General features: G+C 40.7%; 2 protein-coding genes across 2 annotated transcripts in view; both read right to left on the minus strand.

The window, feature by feature from the left end:
• Nucleotides 1-6,794, minus strand: part of LOC143297024 (fanconi-associated nuclease 1-like) — a 47,449-nt gene extending 40,655 nt beyond the window's left edge. The window contains exons 1-4 of the mRNA XM_076609172.1: nt 6,733-6,794; nt 4,088-5,339; nt 3,199-3,339; nt 951-1,155 (exon numbers count right to left, since the gene is read on the minus strand). Of these exons, the coding sequence (XP_076465287.1) occupies nt 951-1,155; nt 3,199-3,339; nt 4,088-5,324 (1,583 nt within the window). The 5' untranslated portion in view covers nt 5,325-5,339; nt 6,733-6,794. The remainder of the gene's footprint in view (nt 1-950; nt 1,156-3,198; nt 3,340-4,087; nt 5,340-6,732) is intronic.
• A 4,609-nt stretch (nt 6,795-11,403) lies between these two features.
• LOC143296931 (uncharacterized) overlaps nt 11,404-25,000 on the minus strand; it is a 14,374-nt gene continuing 777 nt past the window's right edge. The window contains exons 2-6 of the mRNA XM_076608958.1: nt 22,860-22,982; nt 19,813-20,183; nt 16,987-17,332; nt 15,710-15,747; nt 11,404-15,153 (exon numbers count right to left, since the gene is read on the minus strand). Coding sequence (XP_076465073.1) covers nt 14,842-15,153; nt 15,710-15,747; nt 16,987-17,332; nt 19,813-20,183; nt 22,860-22,982 — 1,190 coding nt within the window. The 3' untranslated portion in view covers nt 11,404-14,841. The remainder of the gene's footprint in view (nt 15,154-15,709; nt 15,748-16,986; nt 17,333-19,812; nt 20,184-22,859; nt 22,983-25,000) is intronic.

Here is a 25,000-nt window from a genome sequence, read left to right on the forward strand (position 1 = left end):
CATATCTGTATCTTTCAGCCTGAGTTGACACCTGAAAAAATCATGAGAGTACAGCCTCGTCAAGTAACCCCAAACCTAAATGGACCACCACAGAACCATCACCAGCATCCACATGATCATTCACCATCATCAAAATACAGGAAACAAAACGTCCAAAAATATGAAGGGAAAAAATCAGAGACATGCACACATTCCAATATTCATCACTGGTAACATTAACTAAAAAATATACATCTTAGCTGAATACACTCTAATATATTAACCTATAACATTACTTTTACAAACAAAATATAAATCTTACTCAGCTGCATGCATTCTAATATTCATCTTAAGATATGACTTTACAAACAAACAAACAAAAATCATGGCTGTAAGCAATCTCTTGCCAAAGTCAGAAATACTGCCGAATTAGTTCCCTTTGCTTGCAGCTAAGGAACCTGGAAAACCTTTTTAACAGATTGAATTTGATGCCCTTGCAATGCCTGGGCGCAGGTTTGAATGAGTTACAGAAACAGACTTTAAAAAATAACACTTTTTTAAGACTGTGTAACATCACTCACAACACACCGACTTCTCCCACCTCATACTCTTTCCCACCTTTCCCCCCTCACACACACGCACACATTAGTGGTACAAACTCATATTCATCACTAACATCCCTTTCCATACAACAAAATTCTAACTGCGCATACTCTGATGCAAATTGGTTACACTACTTTAATAATGCTTACGTGATCTCTGAAAGAAAGATTGTTATTTATGCTGATATCTTTGCAACACATTCACAAGTACATACACATATGCGCACTCACACACACACACATATGTATATGCATGTACAAGATCACATACACATAATGTACGAGTGTTTGTGCATACACATACACATGTATGTGCATGTCTTCAGTATGGGTTTATTTGTTTTTTCACCCTAAAAAACACTCACTCACCTCTTTAACATTGCCATTTTTACACCACCTATCTTCTGCCCGAAATGGGAAGCCACTGTCTTATGTCGACTCTTGGAGACAAGCGTCTGAATGATCTGCCCCTTCTGCTGCCCCGTGAGATTGACGTGATAGGATTTTGCCAGTGTACGGAGGTCAGGGGCGGACATGGCACCCAGTATGGCGTCAAGGTCATCCAACTGCTCACCTGATGTTCACAGATATAGGCCATAAGTCAACACAGCTGCTCACCTGATGTTCACAGATATAGACCACAAGTCAACACAGCTGCTCACTTGATGTTCACAGATATAGGCCACAAGTCAACACAGCTGCTCACCTGATGTTCACAGATATAGGCCACAAGTCAACACAAACAGTTTCAGCTTCAAGGAGGAGTCACAGTGTGTGGACTGATCCATATACGCTACAACACATCTCCTTTGTAAAAAAAAAAAGAAAAAAAAAGTAGGGACCTGGTGGTACCAACTTGGTGGTGGTCTCCACTCTGGGAGGGACGCTCACTCAGTCTGGCTCCGCGACTAAGCCATTATTGTCGTTAGTATGGGGCTTAGTAGGTGGTGTCCTAAGTATGCTGAATCAGAACAGGCACCACTGAACACCACCGAAGTGACTCAGCAGCAGTGCAGGGTTTCCTCTGGTGTGTGGCCTCCCGGCGACCTAACATCGATGGTTCCCTGCGGACTGCCAACGCTGGAACTGTGGCGGACGAACCCGGGTGTAACTGTGTATGGAGGAATCTAAATGAGTGGCATGGGAGTACTGCCACTGAAATGGCGCAGATGATGGGGCACCAAAAAAAACAACAACAAAAAACAAAAAAACAAAAAACAAATAAAACCAGGTACCTGACCTTCACATAAAGTGATAATCCCAACATACTGGTCAGACCTTGATGCCGTCCCTACATTTGTGTAAAACATTAACATACACTGAAATATAATAATGAAAAAACAAAAAAAACAAACAAAAAAACCCCCCAATAAGTAAATACATCAAAATACGATAAAGTGAAAGATAACAGAAGGCAGATGACTGAAATAAAAACAAGTTCTGAAATGGGCTACGTCCAACAAACAGTGCACACCCACATACACACGCACACTCAGAGCCTGCAAATGTATGTGTGCACACACACAATGCACATGCAACAATCTGTAGTCTCGCAGACACCAAGACTCAACCCTCAACTGAGAGACACTGCCATCAGTCAAACATAATTTTTGTTCATGCAGCAGAGTATTGTAACTGGCGGACGTGGTAGTACCAGCATGAAGAGGAGGAGGAGGAGGAAGAGTAGCAGTGGTAGTCGTAGTGGTGGTAGTAACAGCAGCAGTTGTAGTAGTTGCAATGAACAGAAGTTCTCAACACCTTTAACTCACTCAGTACAGCCAGTCCTCTCTTCTCCTCTACACAGACCCCTCGGATGTCCAGTGGTTGTCAGAATTGTGGTATTCTTTGTCAACATTCACCTCTTCAGTATAAGAGCCTTCCGCTTGCAATATTTTGATGATGGTAATTGGGGTAAAACGCTGTTAATGTCATCTCTTTCGCCGTTCGTATGGAGAGAGTTAACAGTAGTAACAATGCTGTAGTGAAATAAAAAAATTTGTGAAGTTAGACTGGTGATTTTTAGGCTGACTTTAATAAACACAGGCACACAAATCAATTCAAAATATTATCACTTTATCAACCCTTCACTGGTGAAAGCTTTGTGTCTTCACAAACACACATATCAACATCAAGAATCACATAAACTCGAGCATAAAAATGCATGTATAACTACAAACACATAAAAAAAAAATTGTATTGGTATTCTAAAACATGCTGTTGATTCACATGATTCCTCTTTTCTCTCTCTCTCTCTCTCTCTCTCTCTCACACGGACACACACACACCTCCCTCCCACCCGCACACACACTCAATTAGAAAATCAGCAGTGACAGCAAAAACAAACTTGACATGATTGTGTGGGAGTATCTGTATGTGTAAATAAGTGTCAACCTGTGTGTTAATGTGGGCATGTGGCTCTATCATGTATATATGAATATCATGTCTGTGTGTATCAATAAGTGTGCAAAAGTGTGCACACACATCCTTTTGTGTGTACATGTGCTTGCACAAAATGTGAGCCTGTAAGCGTGTGTCACATCAACATGAGCATATGCACATATTCCAACATACATGTCTGTATACAGAGACCAAACACACACCTGAGTGTTTTTGTTACCTGATGACAGTAAATTTGCAGTCACAAGTTCTTCCAGACATGGCACCAGGTTCTCAGCAATCTCAGGATATTTGATTTTAGTTGTTGGCAGCCAGGCACGTTTACGGGAAAACAGCCGCACAAAGAGCTTCTTTGATGGCTCTGTGATGAAAAACAACAAAATAAGTATATATACATTAATTAATACAAGTGTAAAAGTTTCCAGAGTATTTACAAAATGTCTGCACAATCATAATTTATGAATCACACAGATAAGAACTACTTCAATTGTAAGTTATGAATTTACACAAACAGTACACAGTAATATGGCTGCTACAGAATATTAAAAAAACTGTAAAAATGTAAATCTTTATGACACATGTCAGTTCACAAAAATGTGTGCTGTGGTGTTCTGTTCTTAGCCTTGTGTAAACATTTAGCTATGTTCAGATCAAACATCTTCTCATAGTTTTACTCTTGTCTTGGAAATAAATTAAAGCCACATCAATTACACAGAAACATCATTTTAAAAATATCAATGTGTACTGTGATATTCAGTTCTAAGCCTTGCTTGAACGTTTAGCTAAGTTCAGATAAAATACCTTCTGGCAAAAAGATAGTTTTGCTCCTGCCTCGGAAACAAATTCAGAGTTCTTCACAAACTAAGGACCATACAGTGACTTGTTCAGTTTCTATAGAACAAAAGATGAAAACAATACACCAGCTCTGTTCGTGATTTGTTGTGTGGGTAATACATAAATACATTGGCATTATCTAAAATTAAAAAATCTTGATTTACAAGATACATATTATCATTAAACACTAAAATCAAAATTCTGAATATCAGTAAGCTATCTGTGTTTATGTAACACTGTTTACTATAACAAAAAACGTACAGTATAACACTTGCCTGACAGGTTGTTATATTCTTCAACAAAGTGTAAATCTGCTTCATTGAAGAGCTGCACGTAGTAGTCATCAGCAAACACAGACTTCACGATAGTGCTAAAATTCTCCAAATAGTAAGGCACCCTAAACAAGGTTTCCTCTTTACCATTCTCAGCACCATCCTCCTTGTTTTCTGACGTTCCCTCTCCTGCTGCTTCTGAATCAAGTTCTGAAGTTTGCAGATCATTCGCCTCACCTTTGACTTCATTTTTACTTTTAATACCATCCTTCACTTTAGCCTCTTTGTTCAGTCTGTTAGTTCTGGAGGTGGAGGTGGAGGTTGATGTAGTGAGAGATTCTGCACTGTCCTTTTGTGTTGTTTCCAGATCTTGGGGGATGACTGAGGCTGCTGATTTTGGTCCTGTGTGTCCCTGTAACAATGCGGACTCTGAGGGCTGTCTGAAGACGGAGAAGACAGGTGTTGCTGAAGACCTGACCTTGTCTGTTGCTGAGGAAGGCGTACCACCAGCCCTGTTTTCAAGTGTTTTATTCTTGTTCTCCAACATTGGAACCTTAGGACTGTGGCTTGATGAGGGGCCGTCTTGTGATGTTTGTTTGCGCTTCAGCGACAGTTTTCCCTTGCTTGATGTGTCAGTGGGTGAAGTAACACTGGCAGTTGCTGTGTCACTAATAGTTGTTTTTTTCTCCAAATTACTTGAGCTCTGTTCTGCTATTAAACAGCTTGGGCCACTGATGCTTACTCTGCCACAATCTATCTCACTGGAAGAAGCTGATTTGGATTGGTCTGAGGAACCTTTTACACTTTGATTACAGACAACTGCTGCTGAAGCTGAGTTGTCCTGGTTTTTAGCTTCTTCAGCGATTTTTCTTTCTTGGCTTGCCTTCCTCAAAGAGAGTCTACGGCTCAACCTCTTTTCTGTTCCCAGTAAGTCTTTACTGTGTGCAGGTTTCTTGCTGAGATCCCCACAGTCCTCTCCCTCATTCACATCCTTCCGTAGGGATCTGTTCTGTGATTTGGGTGGGCTGAAATAAACTGATTTCTGTTCCTCTTGCACAAACTCTATAGCTTCGTTATCAGAATCTTGGTCTGCACTATTTTTGCCGCCCTGGTTTTTGGCCTGCTGTTGCAGTAGCTGTTTCTTGAAGAGAGCAGTGACAGTCATGACAGGCTTTTTGGGAGAGGAGACATCCATCTTCTTTCCTTTGTTCCGTTTCCCTGCTGAGCCCTTGGAAGACATTGCTGCTTCAGTGGTCTGCAAGCAGAAGACAGTTCACAATATTCAATAAGTCTTTTTTTTTTCACCCAGATTTAAACATCTTTATAATGTCATTTTCATAATGGTGGTTGAGTGCATTATCACCCTGCCTTGTTTTCCTGCATTATCATGCTGTTCAGTTAACAAGAGAGCGAGAAGGAGAGAGGGAACAACCTGTCAGTGGAGGAAAACAGAAAGACAGCACAAGTGTATGCTCACAATTTACTCAGTTAACATTCACATGCCCACACACACTTGTGCTGGATATTCAGGGCTTATCAGTGCCTTATACAAGGCAGATACAAATCTGAGAGAGAGAGAGAGAGAGAGAGAGAGAGAGAGAGAGAGAGAGAGAGAGAGAGAGAGAACATGACATTGGAGCAAAACAAACACAGGTTTAAAAAACAAACAAAAAAACTCTTTCATCATTCAGTTTCTGTTTCAAGGAGTCCATCATTGACAAATGACTTTCAAATGATTCATCATATAATAAGTTAAAAGATAGATAATGATATAAAACATGAGATGAGGAGAAAAGCGGAAAAGTTTGAGGAAATAAACCCTTCAAAGAGAGTAACTGAGGCTTTTTGTATTCTGTGGGAGCGTGTGCCTGCTATGACTGCAGTTTTGTCCCCTATGGACGCATCATGGGTAACACACACACACACACACAAACACATATATATATATATATATCAAATCACACTTTTATATAATTATCTCTAAATATATTTTGAGTGTGTACATGTGCATGTGCATGTGCACGGTGTGTGTGTGCGTGTGTGTGTGTGTGCGTGTGTGTGTGTGTGTGTGTGTGTGTGTGTGTGTACGCACAATGCTGATGAGTTAACGTGAAGGTGGTACTCAGTGTACACTGATCGATCCATTCATGCCCATGTCACGCCTCTGTCGGCATCTGGAACCACGGCATGGCAGTCATAGAAAAAAAACTAATGACACTGCGTCCAGCAGCCCGCTTATTTCTCTGTTGTCCTGCACGGTGTATTTATCGCATATCCACAATACAATCATTGTAAACCTTGTCAACCTCAAAAGATTTCGCCTTTCAACTTCTGATAACCCATTTGTGGTGCAAGAGCACGAAAACACTGGAAGGGAAATCACTCTTTTGATAGCATTCCTCGCCAAGCCTTTCATTATTTTTTCCCCCCTTCTTCTTTCCGTGCAATGACAAGAACACAGGAAGGGAAATCACTCGATGCGTTTCTGTTTATTTATGGTGCAGATGCAATGGCGGTGATACAGCATTAGAAAGTGCAGATGGTAATATAAGCCTGTATATTATTACTTAAAATTCCAGAGTAGTTTTGCAGTCCCCAGCACAACACTCTTCACACACGCTTGCAAGTACACATACATGAGCACCCACCAAAACGTGCACGTGTGCATGTTCTTCGCTTTCTGACTCGCTTCGTATACCTGTGTCGACACTCCCAGTGCACTTAGTGCCCCGTATCGATACCCCACTGTATCGATACTCTCCCGTGTCCGCCGTCAATACCCCACAGTGTATCGATACACTCCCGTGTCGATACTCCCTCTCGCGCCAGTGTGTGTGTCAGTGTGTGCCGACAAACGCACCACCTTCCCAACGTGACATTTATGATCCCATCGAGTCGAGACCCACTGACTGACAGGCTGATAAGAACACTACTCGGCTGCGCGGCGCAAGCTCAGTCACACATATGGACAAGTAAACGGCACACACACACACACACACACACACACACTGACACCGCACACACTGGCACTGACACTCACACACTGACACACACACACACACACCGTGCAACACACACACACACACACACACACACACACACACACACACACACTCACACACACACACACACACACTGCGGACACAGATACAAATGAACTGACACACCGGCACACACACACCGACACACACACACACACACACACACCGTTGACACACACACACTGACACACACACACACACACACACACACTGGCACTGACACAAACACACGGCCGACACACACACACACGCACATCGGCACACCGCACACACACACACACACACACACACACACACACACACACACACACACGGCGCCGCATACACTGACACACACACACACGGCACACACACACACTGACAGACGGCCCCGCATACACACACACACACACACACACACCCTCTGGATCTTAATCACTGATGATGATAACTGCAATCATCTTATCTGCAACTTCCGGCTTTCACGGATTAAAAACTCACATGGTCATACTGCCCGGGACATGCAGGTGTTAGGGAAATGAGCGAGCTGACAGACTTGCTGGTAACGCAACAACAACGAGCGGCCTACATCTAGGAAAATCGGAAATCCTCAGAAAAGTCAAAGAATATCAAAAAGAACAGGTACAAGGCCATCACACCATCGATCGCCTCAAAGAAATAAAAGCAGACAGAGGGAGCGGCCGTAAGTCTAGCATGAAAGGTAGACTGGCATGATGCTTTGCAAATCAAACAAATATCGGCATCATTTCCAAACCAGCATTGCGCAAATTTCTTCAAAACGGAACAGAGTCTCTGTGGGCTTTTCCAAATTTAGTCTACAGAATCTTCACAATGATGAAGGCGGTAGTCAAGGGAAAGAAGAAGAAGAAATACAATGGACTGAGCAACACACTAGACGCCACGTTCTTGGCATCAGAGATCTTTTCCCATCCCTCTTGCGGCCAATCAGTGGCAGCCTCTGTGCGTGTGTGTATGTGTGTGTATGTGTGGGTCTGTGTGTTTGAGTGCGTTTGTGCATGCGCGAGGGTGTAAGTGTACACAAGTGTCAGGAGAGTTCTGTGCACGTGCGTATGTGTGTGTGTGTGGGAGGGGGGGGGGGGGGGGGGGGGGGGGGGGGGGGGAGGGGGGTACAGGATGAGGTATGTGTGTATATGCATGCCTACACTGTGGGAGCAACGGAATATTGTTACGTGCGGGTGTATATATATATCTTTGTATATATGTGTGTGGGGTTGGGGGTGGGGGATATGGGCGTATGTGTGTGTGCTTGTACAAGTAAGCGTTCATCTGTGTGTGTGTGTGTGTGTGTGTGTGTGTGTCTGTGCGTGTGTGCCGTGGAAGCTGCGATACGTAGCCTAGAAATGAGTGTGTGGAGGAGGGGGATAGAGGAGGTGCAGGGTAATGTGTGTGTGTGTGTGTGTGTTGGGGCTCATGTACGTTTATGTGTATTTGACTGTGCTTTCATATCTGTGAAACTGCATGTTTGGTGCATATCTGTTATGCATATGTGGGTGTATGTGTGAATGTGTGTCTCCATGTTTAACATTTATTTGCTCATATTTATTTTATATATTATAATTATTATTTATTTATGTACGCTTATAGTTGACTTCATCAAGTTTTTGCGCCTTATACATATTATTAGTAGTGTTAGTAGTAATTTTTTTTAATGTATTTATCTATTATTTATTCACTCCCTTTTTTTTCTTTTTTTTTTCCCTCAAGGCCTGACTAAGCGCGTCAGGCATCTGCTTGGCAGATGTAGTGTAGCGTATATGGATTTGTCCGAACGCAGTGACGCCTCCTTGAGCTACTCAGTGAAACTGAAACTGAAACTGATCTGCATTGAATGAGTACAATGGCTTTTTGTAATGCCGGGTTGAGGTAAGCGTTATCAGAGGATGTGGCGAAAGACAGGATCAGACAGGAGGGGGTGAGTGTAAAGGAAGGGTAAAGAGGTGGGTCTGAGGACAGAGGGGATTGGGGGGAAGGGTAGAAAAAGGAAATTTTCTATCTAAAATTACGTTTAAATAACATACTTACCGTGACCTAACAAGCGCCGACTCCGGCAGGGGTCTGACATTCCTGTCCTGTGCAAACTACTATCCGCCTATGCGGAGAAAACGAAAGTGGAGACTTTAGGGAGGTACATAAAAACAATAACCAACGGCTGCTAGTGGTCAGTAATCGTCAACAGTTGCCAGCACTACTCACCTGACATTGAAAGGACATTGTACGACACTCAGCCCCCCCCCCCCCATGCCCCCCCCCACCCCCCACCCCCTCTGTTTTTCTCACACGTCAGTAAAGCAACATCATATCACGTACACTCACACCACCAGCTCAGATGACTGTGACTAATTCTTCATCAACAGAACTTGGGCAACGAGAGAGAGAGAGAGAGAGAGAGAGAGAGAGAGAGAGAGAGAGAGAGAGAGTAAGTATGTATGTGTGTGTAAATGTTACTGCGTGTGTCAGTGTGTGTTGTGTGTGAAGACAATAAAAACAACAACAACAACAAAAGAACAATCAATGCAAACATCGATGATCCCACCCCTTAAAGGTGCATGCCTTTGAAATCAATGTATCAGTTTCCTTATTTCATTATTAATTTTTGACAATTTAAATTACATTTAAATCACCCTCAATGTTCAGTCAGGCAGCGGCAAAGCAACGTGAATTCGCGTGCGCGCGCGTGTATATGTGTGTGTGTGGAGGTGGGTGGGTGTACACTAGTGTGCATGAGATAGATATTCAGAGAGAGAGAGTGCCGTGTGTGTGTGTGTGTGTGTGTGTGTGTGTGCACACGTGCATGAGAGAAAGAAAAGGAGAGAGTATGTGTGTGTCTTGTTTCGTTTCGTGTAGGTCCGTTGAACTATGAAATGACAGAGAGAGAGATGTGTTCACACGTGAGTTCCATGATTATTTTGATCCTTGTGTTGCACACAGATAGAATGGAAATGAAATCTAATGTGAAAAAATCCTGTTACTGTATAATAATAGTAAAATATACATAGCGATATTAAGGATTTGTGCAGAGTAATTTTATTAAACCTTGTTCTAGATACTGCCCTTTGCAACGATGACGCTAATATAGCAACAACGCAGCAATTTTCAGATGAGCGCAATGTCTGTGTTAGTTCTAATTCTTAAATGTTTTTGCACGCACAAGCTTCGTTCTTAGATGTTGTTTAGATAACAACACACAACACTACATCTCTTTCCCACCCTCTCGGACTTCATCGTACATCAGACCAACACGAAATGAAACAAGACACACACATACTCTCTCTCTCCTCTTTCTCTCACACACGTGCGTGCACGCATGCACACACGCACACTCACGGAGGTAGACGAATGTGGATGGAGTTATGCATGTGTGTTTACATGTGCATTTCTTCTATAAGTGTGCTTACGTGTGCATTTCTTCTATGTGTGTGTTTACGTGTGCATTTCTTCTATGTGTATGTACATGTCCTTTCTGTGTGTACATGTGCAAGTCTTTTATGCGAGTTTACATGTGCAAGTCCTTTATGCGTGTTTACATGTGCATGACGTTATGCATGTTCATGTCCTTTATGTGTTTACATGAGCATGTTCTTTATGTGTGTGTACATGTGCTTGTCCTTTTTATGTACATGTGCATGTCCTTTTTGCATGTTTACATGTGCATGTTCTTTATGTGTGTGTACATGTGCTTGTCCTTTTTATGTACATGTGATGTTCCTTTTGCGTGTTTACATGTGCAAGTACTTTTTGCGTGTTTACATGTGCATGTTTTTTTTTTATGTGTGTGTACATGTGCTTGTCCTTTTTGTGTACATCCTTTATGTGAGTGCATGTCCTTTATGTGTGTGCATGTGCTTGTGAGAGTGCAGTGCACTGTACAAGTACACTTCACTCACACATACACATAAGAAAGCAGGGGTAGGGTGGTTAATGGAGAGAATGACTGAGACAGAGGAAGATAGAAAAGACTGTGTGTGTGTGCGTGTGCGTGTGCATGTGGGCGCCCCGTGTGTTTTGAGCATACATCCCACAGATTTGCGAGTTCCATGGTTCGGGGATTGTAGGTGGAGATTTTCCATTGTCCCTGGTGTGTCTCAAGTGGCCCTCCTTTAATGTTGATCAATACAAGATGCAGAAAGTTCATTTGTGGACCTGATGCTCTCTTGAACAATGAAAACAGACAACACTCCATTTCATTTTCAATCGTTTATTACATAATAAACTTATATATATATATATATATATATATATATATATATATATATAAATGTATATATACCAACAATGAAGTAAAGAAACAACAACGTCATACGAACAGATGTATGTACCATTAAATAAAAATGAATTAAATAATAACTTAAATAAATATAAATTAAATAAAAAAGCAAAGTCAGTAAAATTGTTCAAAATAAACTTTTTCATGCAAGCACAAAGTATGCTATTGCACACGAGGACGGAATGACTTAGTGATTTCTCTGAATCAGTCCACATGCAACTGTGTGCTGCCCTGAGTGAATTATGTAAATCATTCCACATGCAAAATCAATGTGTGCTGCCCTTTGTGATTTATGTAAATCAGTCCACATGCAATTGTGCACTACCCATCCACACACATACACTGGAAAAAGATGAAAGATAAATCAGTAAAAAAACAACAACAACAACAACAGCCGCACTCAAGTTTAGGGCTAAAGTTGAGTATTTTTCTGAATAGGCTGGCTGATACACCGCAAAACTGTATTCATGGTCAAGTTAGTTTGGCACCCACATGTACAACTCGCGCATGTCTAAAATCAGTTGCTGCCCTATTTTCCCGGCCACTTTGTCTGATGCATCCATCTATTTTTGACTTGGCTTTTGAGTCTATGTTTTAAATCCATTTTCAGTCAGTTATGTGCCACACAAGCTTTGGCTTGTAGCTACTCTATGTGTTTGCAATGTTTTTACTTGCTTTTTGAGAATAAAATCAAGTTTAAACCAAGAAAAAAAAAAGTCAAATATTCTAAACTACCTTACATATGAAAAGGAAATTTTCTATCTAAATGTCAGACCCCTGCCGGAGTCTGCATTAGTTGGGTCACGGTTAAGTATGTGTAATTAAACAGATTTAAAAAAAATACTTAGGAGGTAAATTCAAAAATAAAAAGATAAAGGTGCAATGGTGTGTCCTGGAATCCAACCTGTGTTGTAACTTGAAAAACAACAAAACAAAAACCAAAAAAAAAAAACAAAAAAAACCCCACACAATAAAACCAAAAAAAAAAAAAACCCAACCAAAAACAACAACAACAACGAAAACCCAGCAACAACAACAACAAAACAACATGTATATTCACTACCTTTTTTTCACAAAAGATACAAATGACATAACATTTTTTGAACAAGTGATAAGCAATGCTCATCTTCTCCACACCCATCTCTCAATCACCAGGATAAAACATATCAATACAAACATGCCTACAGCATTAGTGTTAGAGCTATATGAATGCATATTAAGATAAGATAATAACTTTATTATCTCCAACTGGAGAAATTTGGTCAGGTGCATTATCACAACATAGACAAGTAAACAACATGAGGACCATAACTGTAAAAGTCAACAACAGCTTTTACGAATATTACGAAGATACAAATGTAAAAAAAAAAAAAAAAAATCACATACACCGTTTCATACATACATCCACACACTGCAGGTAATAACTAGTATTCTTAATGTAAAAACAGAAAGAATTAAGAAACATTATTTGAATATAATTATAAACATAGCCTACTATACTGCACATTATCATTGTCATTACCTAATGCTTTGATTCAGTCAATCACTTCAACTCTGAAGTATGTTTTTTTCCAGTCAACTTTCAATCACTTGTCTCAAGTCATCCACTCCAGAGTCTTATGTCCCCTGCCTCCACCACAGATTATGTCCCATGCCTCCATCAAAGATTATGTCCCATGTCTTCACCAGGCTGGTTACATCTCGTTCACTCTCTCAGTCAACTCATCCACTGAAGAAGAACAAAGAAAGTGTGTGAGGGGTTTCCAGGCTGGTTGCATTTAAAGGCTACTCAGCAGACACAGACAGAAAACTGGCAGACAGCACAGAATATTACTGGCTCTGCCCACTGTGTTCTCTGGCTTGCTGTACAGCAATGAAAAAGAACCGCTACACATGTCTGTTCGGCTTGATTTTATTCACCTCTTTGAACCTCTCTTCATCCTCACTGAACTCTTTTACCAATTGCAAATAATCATGGTTCATAAACAGTCCATCTGACAGAGTAAATACTGAATATAGGACTTGCATTAATGAATGTTTGTGTGTCTGCAAGCAATGGTGTGTGTTTATGGGTGAGCGCAATATGTGTGTATAAGTATTCATGCATGTGCATCAGTGTGTGCATGTGCGTGTGTGTGCGTGCGTGCTGAAATTTCAGATTCACTGATCCACAAATCTGTTTATGCATGTTTTTAATGGCTTTTATATCTATGTCAGTACATGATTCATTCACCTTATTGTCGACAGTTACATGTTAGTCACACATTTTCCTTACTTTAACTCTTCTCTCTTTATTTCACTTTTTCTCATCCTCACAACCTTTCTCTCTTTTTTCTTACTGCTCCTTCACATCTCCACTCCTCTCACAACACTGATGGGGAAAAAATGTTACAGTCAACAATGAAGAAACAAAAACTGCTGAAGAATTCTGTCTGTGCAATCATTAATCAAAACAAAACAAAAACGAACGGAGCAATCCATACGATAAAATACACTGAAAGTCCCCGAAGACAACATTAATCTTTGTGAATACAGTAAAACCATGGATCTGCAAACAGACACAAGGATTGAGGATGGCTGCTGTAAGACGAGGGCATTCGACAGGCACGCAGATGGGGAGGTAGGTAATGTACTAGGGGTGGGGTGGGTGGGGGGAGGGGGAGGTAACTAGCCCCATTTACTTTCATTTTTTCCCCTTCAGCAGGGTATTGGCTGTTAGCACAGGACAGGAAAAATCAGACCCCTGTCAGTCTGCACTAGTGGGTCACAGTATTGTATGTGTAATTAAACTAGTTAGATTTACTGACTTGTATCCCTATTGGGGAACACTTCTCTATTATATCACTATCACCTCAAAATCTAAGAGCTCTCCCCAGCACCCCACCCCCACTCTGGCATACCCCCACCCCCCACTTGTCCCCTCTCCATCAAACCTTCCACTTTCATCTTCCCCACTGACAAGTGCAACAGCCGAGTGGTTAAAGCGCTGGACTTTCAATCTGTGGGTCCCGGTTTGAATCTCAGTAATGGTGCCTGCTGGGTAAAGGGTGGAGAATTTTTCTGATCTCCCAGGTCATCATTATGTGCAGACATGCTTGTGCCCGAACCCCCTTCATGTGTATACACAAGCAGAAGATCAAATACGCACTTTAAAGATCCTGTAATCCATGTCAGCGCTTGGTGGGTTACGGAAACAAGAACATACCCAGCATGCACACCCCTGAAAACAGAGTATGGCTGCCTACATGGCAGGGTAAAAACCGTCATAGACGTAAAAGCCCACCATTGTACATTCGAGTGAACGTGGGAGTTACAGCCTATGAATGAAAACTGAACTAACAAAAAAGTCCCTCCCAGTGAAAGCTGATAAGACAGCGAGCCTCACCTCCCTGTGGTGGTGTTTATTCCCAACACATCACATCCTACGAGCTCTACTTGCTGAGACGCCCAGGCCCGATTTGCATGTGGGTCAAGAAACTGACCAGCCACAGGAAGTGCTCCTGCAGCAGTCCTGCCGGCAGAGTCCTCTCCCCTTGCGTCATCTCTTTGGCGACGATGTGGTATTGCTGGTGGGTAAGCTTGGCCTGCCACTCCATCATCACCTGATCCACAAACTCCTGCACCTCTGCCGACAGGCCTGCCCGGGTTGCCTTCTCCTTGATTTTGTGGTCCTCTCCCTTCTTGCCGTTGACCAGGTGCGTGTAGCTCATGCAGACATACTTGCGGAATCCTTTGGGCCCCTTCTGCCAAACATAACACACACACACACAAATCCAGGTTAATTTCTATCAATTAAACAAACCTTATAAAACAAAGTAACTAAAAGCAGAGCTCCATGGTGAGTGTCCATCAAGCCTGACTCTCCAACGACAGCGTCTTCAGCTCTTGTGACAATCAAATGAAAAAGCCTCAAATGAACAGTTTGTGAGAATTTGAGATAATTTAGCTTTTTTTTTCACATTAATGGCTTCATAAACCAAATCTAACACAGACAGAAACCAAATGAATCATGTGTATATTCAAATACTGCGGTTTTAACCTTTAATTCACAATGTATAGATCCCTCACTATACACACCAAGTAGATAAAGAATTTTAAAAATAATAAGTAAAAATGTAGTGGGACCCTTCTATTGGGAACAATGTAAAAAAGATTATAAATAAACAGGTACTTGAACCCTCAATTGGGAACAAGGTAAACATATTCACTGAACAGCTGAAAATGTAAATTAGAAGAGAATGCCAAGAAAGAAAACTGAAATCTGTGACTGGATCTTCTACCTCTCAATTTCCTTCTTACCTTCTGACCACCTTCTCTCGCATTACGCCCACTTTCCTCTGAAATAAATCAAAACAAACATAGTGTACGGGTCTCATGAATTAGCATTTTTGTTGAAATGTGACTGTGATTCATACTTCAGAATTATCCTCAAATTCATGTGGAAACAAAAATCTGAAATAAATCACTGAATAATAATAAAAAAAAAAAACAAAGAAGGAGAAAAGAATTAATTATCTGGCATCTGTTCAGCTGTTTCACTAAAGAAGAAATGTTCATTCACAATCATATGACCAAATATTCTTCAACTGTGTTTTGCACTTGAAACTGAAAGGAGAGTCACTCTGTTTTTAGTAACAAAAAGACATGTAAATAGGTCTTATTCTGAAGTTTTCAAAATGGGACAGCGCATATATGTGTGTTCAAGTTACTTTCAAAAACAAAGGAGGAGTTTGTATTAAACTCCATGTTTGCAAAAAATTATTTTCACAGCTAGTGAAGAGATCAAAAGGAGGAGTTTGTATTATACTCCATGTTTGGTGTTACATATACTTTATTCAGACTTCTTGCTATAGCGCATATTCTTGAAGCTCTATGCGCTCTATACTTACCATGTCAAACTGATGCGTGCCTCCCTAGGGACCAGCCTGAACCAAACTCGGACTTTGCCGAGCTCGAACTGACCCTCCCCAATAGGGTCACGTATGCCGAATCAGTCCCTCAGGCTACTTTGTTACCCTTGACCCTCCTTACGCCATGTGACTCTAACTCCAGAACCACAAGGCAACTCAGAGTGCCAGAAATGGTGCAGGTATGGCTTAATAAGCCAGCCCGCACTGTCAGGGGTGCTGCTTCCATCCCTCCTCCAGGCAGGGAGTCCCTCTCTGCCCCGGGCGCCTTTTCCCCGGGAAAGTTTCTTAAAGATTCCTCCAAGGGAGGGGTGTGGTCCTGGTACACACAGGACCACCCTGCCTACAGCGGAGCAGAGCCCTCCGCACAGGACAGGATGTTGGTCTCACAGCGCACCACCTTCCCCACTTCAGCTAACCTATCCTTTAAAACGTTAGCAGAGTGGGACAAATTGGCCCGCCGCTGCCCCCTCGAGATTTCCACGGCGTACACATCAAACCAATATTCATCACTTTTTGTGTGTTAGTTGTGTCCAGCTATCAGCATAACATAAGAGGAGGCAACTGTTGTCCCAGCTATCTGGGCTAGAATCTGATTATGGGGAGAGAGCCTTGCCCAAGTTACATCCCCACTCTCCAAGTGAGGAGATTAAACCCATGTTCTCTCACCTTTCTGGCAGACACGGCAGGCACCACCTTGGATGCGACCATTGTCTGTGAAGAAGTATCTCAGGAACTTGCAGACCCACCGGTAGTAGAGAGGGGTGAGGCACTCTGGAGCCGATTCAACGTCTTCTTGCGTCTCCTCCTCCTCAGTACCTTCCTCCTGCACCTTGTGGGAATAGTGACGGGTGAGGTAGGACCGCAACCACTGGAGAAAGTCAGGACCCATGCCCGGAGGAAGTGAGTATGCGGGAGCGCTTTGGCCAATTTGAAGGTCGTACTGGTGCCAGTCACGGGCATACTGACGAACCCAGTGTTTGAAATCCTTTGAAACCTGTTCCTTTTCTTTGAGCTGGAGAAAATGTCAGGAAAGGTTTGATTAAAGTCAAATGTTTCGCTCATTTGACACTTTCATTTCAGCTACGTGACTAAAATGTTTAAGGTTTTCACACAACTGACATTCTCACACACCTTTATATGTTCATACATACTTGTCATTCTGATTTTATATTTTTCTAATATAAACTATGAAGTTTGATCAAAAGGCTTAGGCTGCCACATACATGACAAACCATGAATTAAGATAAAATTCCCTTATTAATATCACATACGTTTCGTTATCTTTCATATATGTCAGGTATTGCAATACGTGAACATTGGTATCGGTTTCACCGTCTGGAAGTCTGAGTGAGATGTTGCTTGTTGGCAATGAGAATGTCTCGAAATCATATTTTATCATTATTTTCATGTGGACAGCAACAAGCTGAGGGGAAGCTGTGGAAAGTGCATCCCGCAGAAGGGCCATCATATACAGTGGCAGATTCTCTCCAGTCTGCAACATTTCTGCGTTGTTCATCTGATTTGTTTTTTTTTTTTTCTCATTGAATTCAGAACATATTTCTTGTAATGATAATGTCTCATAACAATGATTAAGTGCTACTGACACTACTGAAATTAAGGATTCATGAAAAAAAAGTTATAAAAGGGAAAGAAAAAAGAAATAAAGAGAGCTAGGCCTCAGAAGTTGACTGAATCCATGTTAGTAAATGATTAAAAAAAAAAGGAAAGAAAAAAAAAAATTACACACACACACGCAGACGCGCACACACGCACACACACACACTGAACGCATACACCTCTCACATATTCACTTTTGTATCCTTTATTTGTATCATTCTTGTTAAATATTTGTGTTTATCTCACGGACTGGCCGAATGAGTATGATAAATAATGTCGACAATGCGCATTGTGTACTGTCAAGTATGTTATATACCCTTTCATGTGGTATACGACGAGTTGTCCTGGGGACGATGTGGCGATAGTCCTTGACCGGCAGAAGAAAAAATCACCGTGTGTCGTTTCAGGGGGTGAGGGGGCGTGGGGGGGCGGTGGGTGTTACCTGCCTCCTGTCCGGGCGTCGACTTTTTTTTTTTCTTTTTTTTTTTCTTTTTTTCCCATTAATTAATGTTGATCCTATTGTATGTCTTTTGACGTATATGTATTATAATATTTAAGATGATTTTCTTTGATTATCCCACACACAGGTTCAACAAAAGCTTTGAAACAGTTTTATGTTTATAAATAGCCGGCCTACAGTTTGTTTCGTAGTTTGGAATTGGATGTCACTGTAATGTTATTATTGTTATTGTCATCATCATCATCATTATTATTATCATTATCATCATCTTCAGCAGTGGTAGTAGTAGTGAACGGTCTTTGCACTTTAGTTTTTTGTTTTCAATTTCTTGTATTTTCCATATAGAATTTAATTTCTGTTAATTCTTGATGTTGTATTTTCTTTGAGTCTTGGCTAACTTTCGATGTGTAGGATTGAGACTTTTATTTTTGTGTCTGTGTGTAATATAGAGAGAGGGGGAGAGAGGGAGGGGGGAGGGAGAGAGAGAGAGAGAGAGTTTTTTTGTTTTTTTTGTTGTTGTTTTTTTTTTGTTTTTTTTAAAGAGAGATGGATGACAATTTTAAGTCCCCAGTAACCTGACTCAACATCAGTTAAGCAAGTGCAAAATTTGGATGCGGCTGTCAGTTTTTCCTGACATCAGTCTCCAACAGTGAAACTCAATAACAAATGATAAAATGATGTTAACTTATTTTTTCCACATGCCTTGATTCGGTAAATGAAAAGTTGTATGCTTTTTCTTGTATGGGTGATTCATTCCATAATTGCTATTGATTACAATGATATAGTTATGGAATGCTGGGTATTGGTCTTGGTTATGACTTCCATATGTTATTGTTAATGTTGACTGTATTCAGATTAAAAAAAATTTTTTTTATTTTTTTTTTTTTCATCTATTCTGAATTGTCATATTAAATTTATGAACAAAATAAAACGGTGGTCGACCCAAGAAAGTCCGGGAAAACACGAAAAAAAAAAAAAAAAAAAAAAAAAGAGATAAAATTCCCAAATGCCAAATACAATTTGCCATGTGTCTGATACTGTGTCTGAAGTGAAATGTAATATGCCAATTTTGAGTGTTATTATTTCTTATTATTTTCATGACACTGATTAATCACCACAATTATCAACCAAGCATAAAAAATGCCCTTTTCCATCCTAGAAGGAAGAAGAAGAAGAAGAAGAAGAAGAAGAAGAAGATGAAAAAGTAGAACAACAACAACAAATAGTTCTCAAATGTTCACTCATCAGAAGAAAAAAATAAGATACAGAAAACTCCCTTTCCATTAACAATAACTCATTGACAGATCTACAATGTCACACTCACACAAAAGACAAAACCCATCACCCCCCCCCCCCCCCAACCCCTCTAAATCAGTGATAATGACAATCATTACTAAAGACAGTTATTTCCTTACCTCTTGTATTTGGTCCATATCTTCAGACTTAGGTTTCTCCATGATGAACCTGTCTTGACACGTCATGCGCTCTTTGCTCTCACTTCCACTGCCGTTCTGATCCGTGCCGTACAGTTCACGACCACTGCCCCAGGGACACCCAAAATACATGTCCCCCTTCCATCCACCCTTCAAAGGATCCGACCCGCCTGGAACCGTTGGTTCGATTGATGGAGACCCTCCGTGGGCCCAGTGGCCAGAGATGGGGGGAGGGGGATCACAGTAGTGAGGGGGGCAGGGTGCTGGAGGCTGTTGTGGGAACGGGTACGGGAAACAGGCACGTGGAGTCGGACGAACTTTGGGTTTGTTCATGGCGCTTAGTCTTTCAGACTCTGTGAAAGACAAAAGATGGGTTTGCGTCATTTAATAAGCTTGGTCTGTCTCCAGGTCTTCCTGGCAACAGAAAAATTGAAATGATGGAACACAAATGCAGATTTAAAAATAAATAATAAATAAATAAATAAGGAAAAGAAATAAAAGCAGCACATGCACTCCAGAAACTAAAGAACAGACAAATGTTAACAAGAATGAAGATACTAGTTTGAAAACTTGGCAACAGCATGGAATTGGAAAGAAAATTCAACTTGGACAAAAATGAGAAATAGAAAAACAGAGCGAGAGAGAGAGAGAGAGACAGAGACAGAGAGAGAGAGACAGAGAGACAGACAGACAGTGAGAGAGAGAGAGAGACAGACAGACAGAGACAGGAGGAGGAGACTAAATTCTTTATTTCGAGGATACTAGATTAGCACTTGTGCTTTTGTACATCCAGTCCCCACACTGAATACTACACTACACAACACTCAATAGAAATTAAAGCATGGTGTTAACAGAAATACACAAGAGAGGGACAAAAAATAAACTTGCACACACTGACTCACACACACACAAACGAACACACACATGCACATACAGGCATAAGCATGGTTTTAGTAAAACACACAGGAAAAAAAACAAAGAACAAAATGACACAACCCACACCACACCACACAGGGGGGACAGTGGGTGACGGATGTTCTCAGTCAGTTGTACACAAGTGACAAACAGTATCAACAAACAGAGCAGTGGGTGACGGATGTTCTCAGTCAGTTGTACACAAGTGACAAACAGTATCAACAAACAGAGCAGTGGGTGACGGATGTTCTCAGTCAGTTGTACACAAGTGACAAACAGTATCAACAAACAGAGCAATCTATATAAAACATTATGGCATAAGGTGGGAAATGTAATGAGAGAGAGAGAGAGAGAGAGAGAGAGAGAGAGAGAGAGAGAGTGTTTAAGTTGTGTAAGAAAAAAGGACTTGTGATGTGATGTGATGTGATGTGCATGCGTGCGTGTGTGTGTATATGTGTGTGTGTGTGTGTGCGTGCGAGCGTGTGTGTGTGTGTGTGAAGATGAATCTCATCTGCTGTGATTGTGTGTATTTAAAAAAGCAAGCTTATATCACAAGTATATATCATTTATAAATGTATACATGTGTAAAAAAAACTTGTCTTTACAAACACATGCTTACAAGTTACATACATACATATTATATATGTTGAAGCAAATATAACTACATGCAAAACTTGTGGACAATTGTGGTAATTAAGTTGGGGTGTGAGTGCATGTGTGTGTGTGTGTGTGGTTGTGTGTGTGTGTGTGTGTGTGTGTGTGTGTGTGTGTGTGTGTGTGCGTGTGTGTGTGTGTGTGTGAGTGCGTGCATGTGCGTGTGCGTGTGTATGTGTGTGTGATAAGTTTATACTTATCAAGCCAGGTGTGGACTTCTATAGCAGCATTGTACTTATTATCATCCTCTTTAATCATCAGCATAGTTAAAAAAAAAAGTCCCAGATTCTGTGGCCTTTGATGCCCTGCTCTCCTGATGGCCTCAGTTTTGATTCCCCTCCACTTCAATGCTTGGGTTGAGTCCTGTCAAAGTCTTTGGCGCCAGGAGATTTATGGAGGACTGTTGTGGATGGACATGCTGGTAGTCTCTACATGTAGGGAACAATCACTCAGTCTGGGTCCGTGACACTATTATTGTCATCAGTAGCGGGCTTAGTAGGTGGTGTCCTGTTTCATTATTTTCAGTCAGAACAAGCCCTACTGAACACCATAGAGTGACTCGGCAGCAGCGCAGGGTCTCCTCTGGGGTGTGGCCTCCTGGCAACCTAACATCCACTGTTCCCTGAGGACTGCCAATACTGGGACTGAGACTGACAAACCTGGCTGTCGCTGTGTATGGGGGACTTAAAACATGTGGCGATGGAGTGATGCCACTCAAAGTAAACAGTACAGATGAAAAGGCAGCAAAAAAAAAAAAAAAAAAAAAAAAAAAAAAAGTAGAAAGCTTTTTGCTTATCTTCTTGTCATTTAGTAGCCATTTGGTAAACTCAGGCTTTGAAAGCCACGTTTCATTGAATACAAACTCTCTCAGGGCTTTTTTTTTTCTTCTACTCTCACTTGAATAGCCACAAAGTGTGTCTTGTATTAAGTTGTAAGTCCAAAGCTGTCTGGGATCTGCATAGAAGGGACATTATTTTGTGTGCTGGCTTAAGCCCCTTGCATGAAGCATTATCTGATGCATGAGAACGGTTTTTGGTTGATAGTTTCAGGGACAGTTTAAAAATTGTATTTTACTTTCAAATAATAATTCAAGTAGGACATTTCACTGCAATGCTTTGACAAAAAGGAATTTTTTTCTCCTAATTTATTTTATTTGTCAAGATTCTTGAAAAGACCACCAAATTTAAATCTTTTGCAAACTGGCAAAAGTAAAGACACTTGCAAAAGACAAATATATCATTATTAATGTTTATAGCATCAGTACAAATTCTATGTGTGTAAACACACACACACATATGTACATGTACATATTGATGCTTATTTACAGACACACATACACACACATGTGAACACACACACACAGGTGATTAAAGCATCTATGTTAATACATGTACATTCTCAATTCACTTTTCAGATCAAAATTTAAATTCCCAGCAATACTTTAATATGTGATACATTACCTTCTAATGGAGTAAAGGGATCATCTATTTCTACATATATTCGCAGTGTGTCATCTGTCATGCTGTCGACTGCATCCTGGAAATCCTTTTCCTCTGAAAAGCGAACAGTACGTCCATCTTTGTCTGAAATAGAAAGTTATTCTGCAGATTTCTGATGCATTTTTAATTATTTATTTACTGCTATAATCAATAGTTACTCAAGGCATCACTGCAATCAGACAAATTCACACCACATCTGCTAAGAAGAGGATCAGCAGCATAAAAGAACGTGCTTAGTCAGCCCTGAGGACCAAAGAGAAAAAAAAAGAGAAAAAAAGTGCATCAACAAATAACTGGGAAACATCATTAAATCAACAGATAAATGAATAACATAAAAAATAAACAGGCAGATAATGAAATAAAACAAAATGCGGGAAAAAAAAAGAAAGAAAAAAGACATTAATGATAAGAAATAAATCAGCAAATAAATCTTTAAAAAAATCCTTTAACTGCTAATGTTGCATTTCAGCACCAGTTAGGAAGCCAAGGGGGTTGCTGAAATGATCAGATCATGGGTCTGTTATCCATAAGATAGGCCAAATTTTGTCACAGGGGAATCCTTCAACTATGAGCCAAGGGTTGCGTTATCCATAAGATAGGCCAAATTTTGTCACAGGGGAATCCTTCAACTATGAGCCAAGGGTTGCTGAAATGATCAGATCATGGGTCTGTTATCCATATTTTTATAAGTGGGAAAGATAGGCCAAATTTTGTCACAGGGGTATCCTTCAACTATTTGTTTGAAGCCATCTTTTCTGTGCTTTCTGTTGCACTTTAAACTGACTGGTGATGAAAGACAATTTTAAGTCAGTGTGTAGTCAGAATATTACCCATTTTCCTTTTTGCGTGTGTGTTCCCTGTCAATTAACACAACAAGCAATGCCTAGCAGACTGTACTGTATAACATTATTACAAATATCTACAATTAATACAACAAGCAATGCCTAGCAGACTGTACTGTATAACATTATTACAAATATCTACAATTAATACAACAAGCAATGCCAAGCAGACTGCATGTACTGTATAACATTACAGCAAATATCTATCACACTAATCTGATTCCAAACTGTTTTCAAACTTAGCGAAACACAAACATAAATATATGAGAGAAAACCAAAATTGGTTGTTTATGAGTGTTTGTGGTGTCAGTGCAAAAATTGTGTATGGAGTGTCTGCAGTGCATTGAGCTGCATTATGCACAGTGTAAAAATGATTCATTGTTGTTTCTTATTGATTAACTGACTTATCAGAAGACATAAGGACACAGATCGTTTAATTTTCAATCGCCAAAGACATGGAACAAGATCCCTGATAACCTCCGTCATTCTGATTCCCTCGCTTCTTTTAAATCTCGTCTCAAAACTCACCTTTTCCCTCAACAATAAGTTAAACTGTGGCAGGTCCACTTCCTTTGCATCAGCTGTGCTTGACTATGTGTGTATACACATGTATGTGTACATAACTGCATACATGTATATGAATGTGTATTGTGTGTGCGTGTGTATATGTAAGTTTGTGCCTGCCTATGTGTGCGTATGTGTTATGTGTTAGGGTAGCTGTTAGATACACATGTATTTTAAAATGTATGTATGCAGTATGTGTGTGTGTGTGTGTGTGTGTGTGTGTGTGTGTGTGTGTAGTCACATTTTGGTGTGTGTACGTAAAACAGATGTAATGTTTTATGTTAACAAAAGCGTTTTTGTAAAGCACCTAGAGCAGATTTCTGGATAGTGTGCTACATAAGTATCCATTATTATTATTATCTCTAGTCTTGTGGCACTGCTTCAATGGCTGTGATGAACTTGAGACTTTCAGTCTCTGCACTGGCACGCCCACCCAGAGATCTTTCCATAACAATGCTAATGAGTCCCCAAAGAATGATACAGGGCCTGGAGAATTTGCACACACATGCAGTACATACCCCAAAACAAATAAACTCACAGAAACACAATACGCTCACTACACAGAGAGAACTAGTTTTTCTTTGTTGTTAAACATGTTGGAATGCCTCCTCTCTCTCTCTCTCTCACAGAGAGAGAGAGAGAGAGAGAGAGAGAGAGAGAGAGAGAGAGAGTTTATTTTCGAAGATAACTGATAAG

This window comes from Babylonia areolata, chromosome 22 (assembly GCF_041734735.1).
Source record: "Babylonia areolata isolate BAREFJ2019XMU chromosome 22, ASM4173473v1, whole genome shotgun sequence".
NCBI classification, from domain to species: domain Eukaryota; kingdom Metazoa; phylum Mollusca; class Gastropoda; order Neogastropoda; family Buccinidae; genus Babylonia; species Babylonia areolata.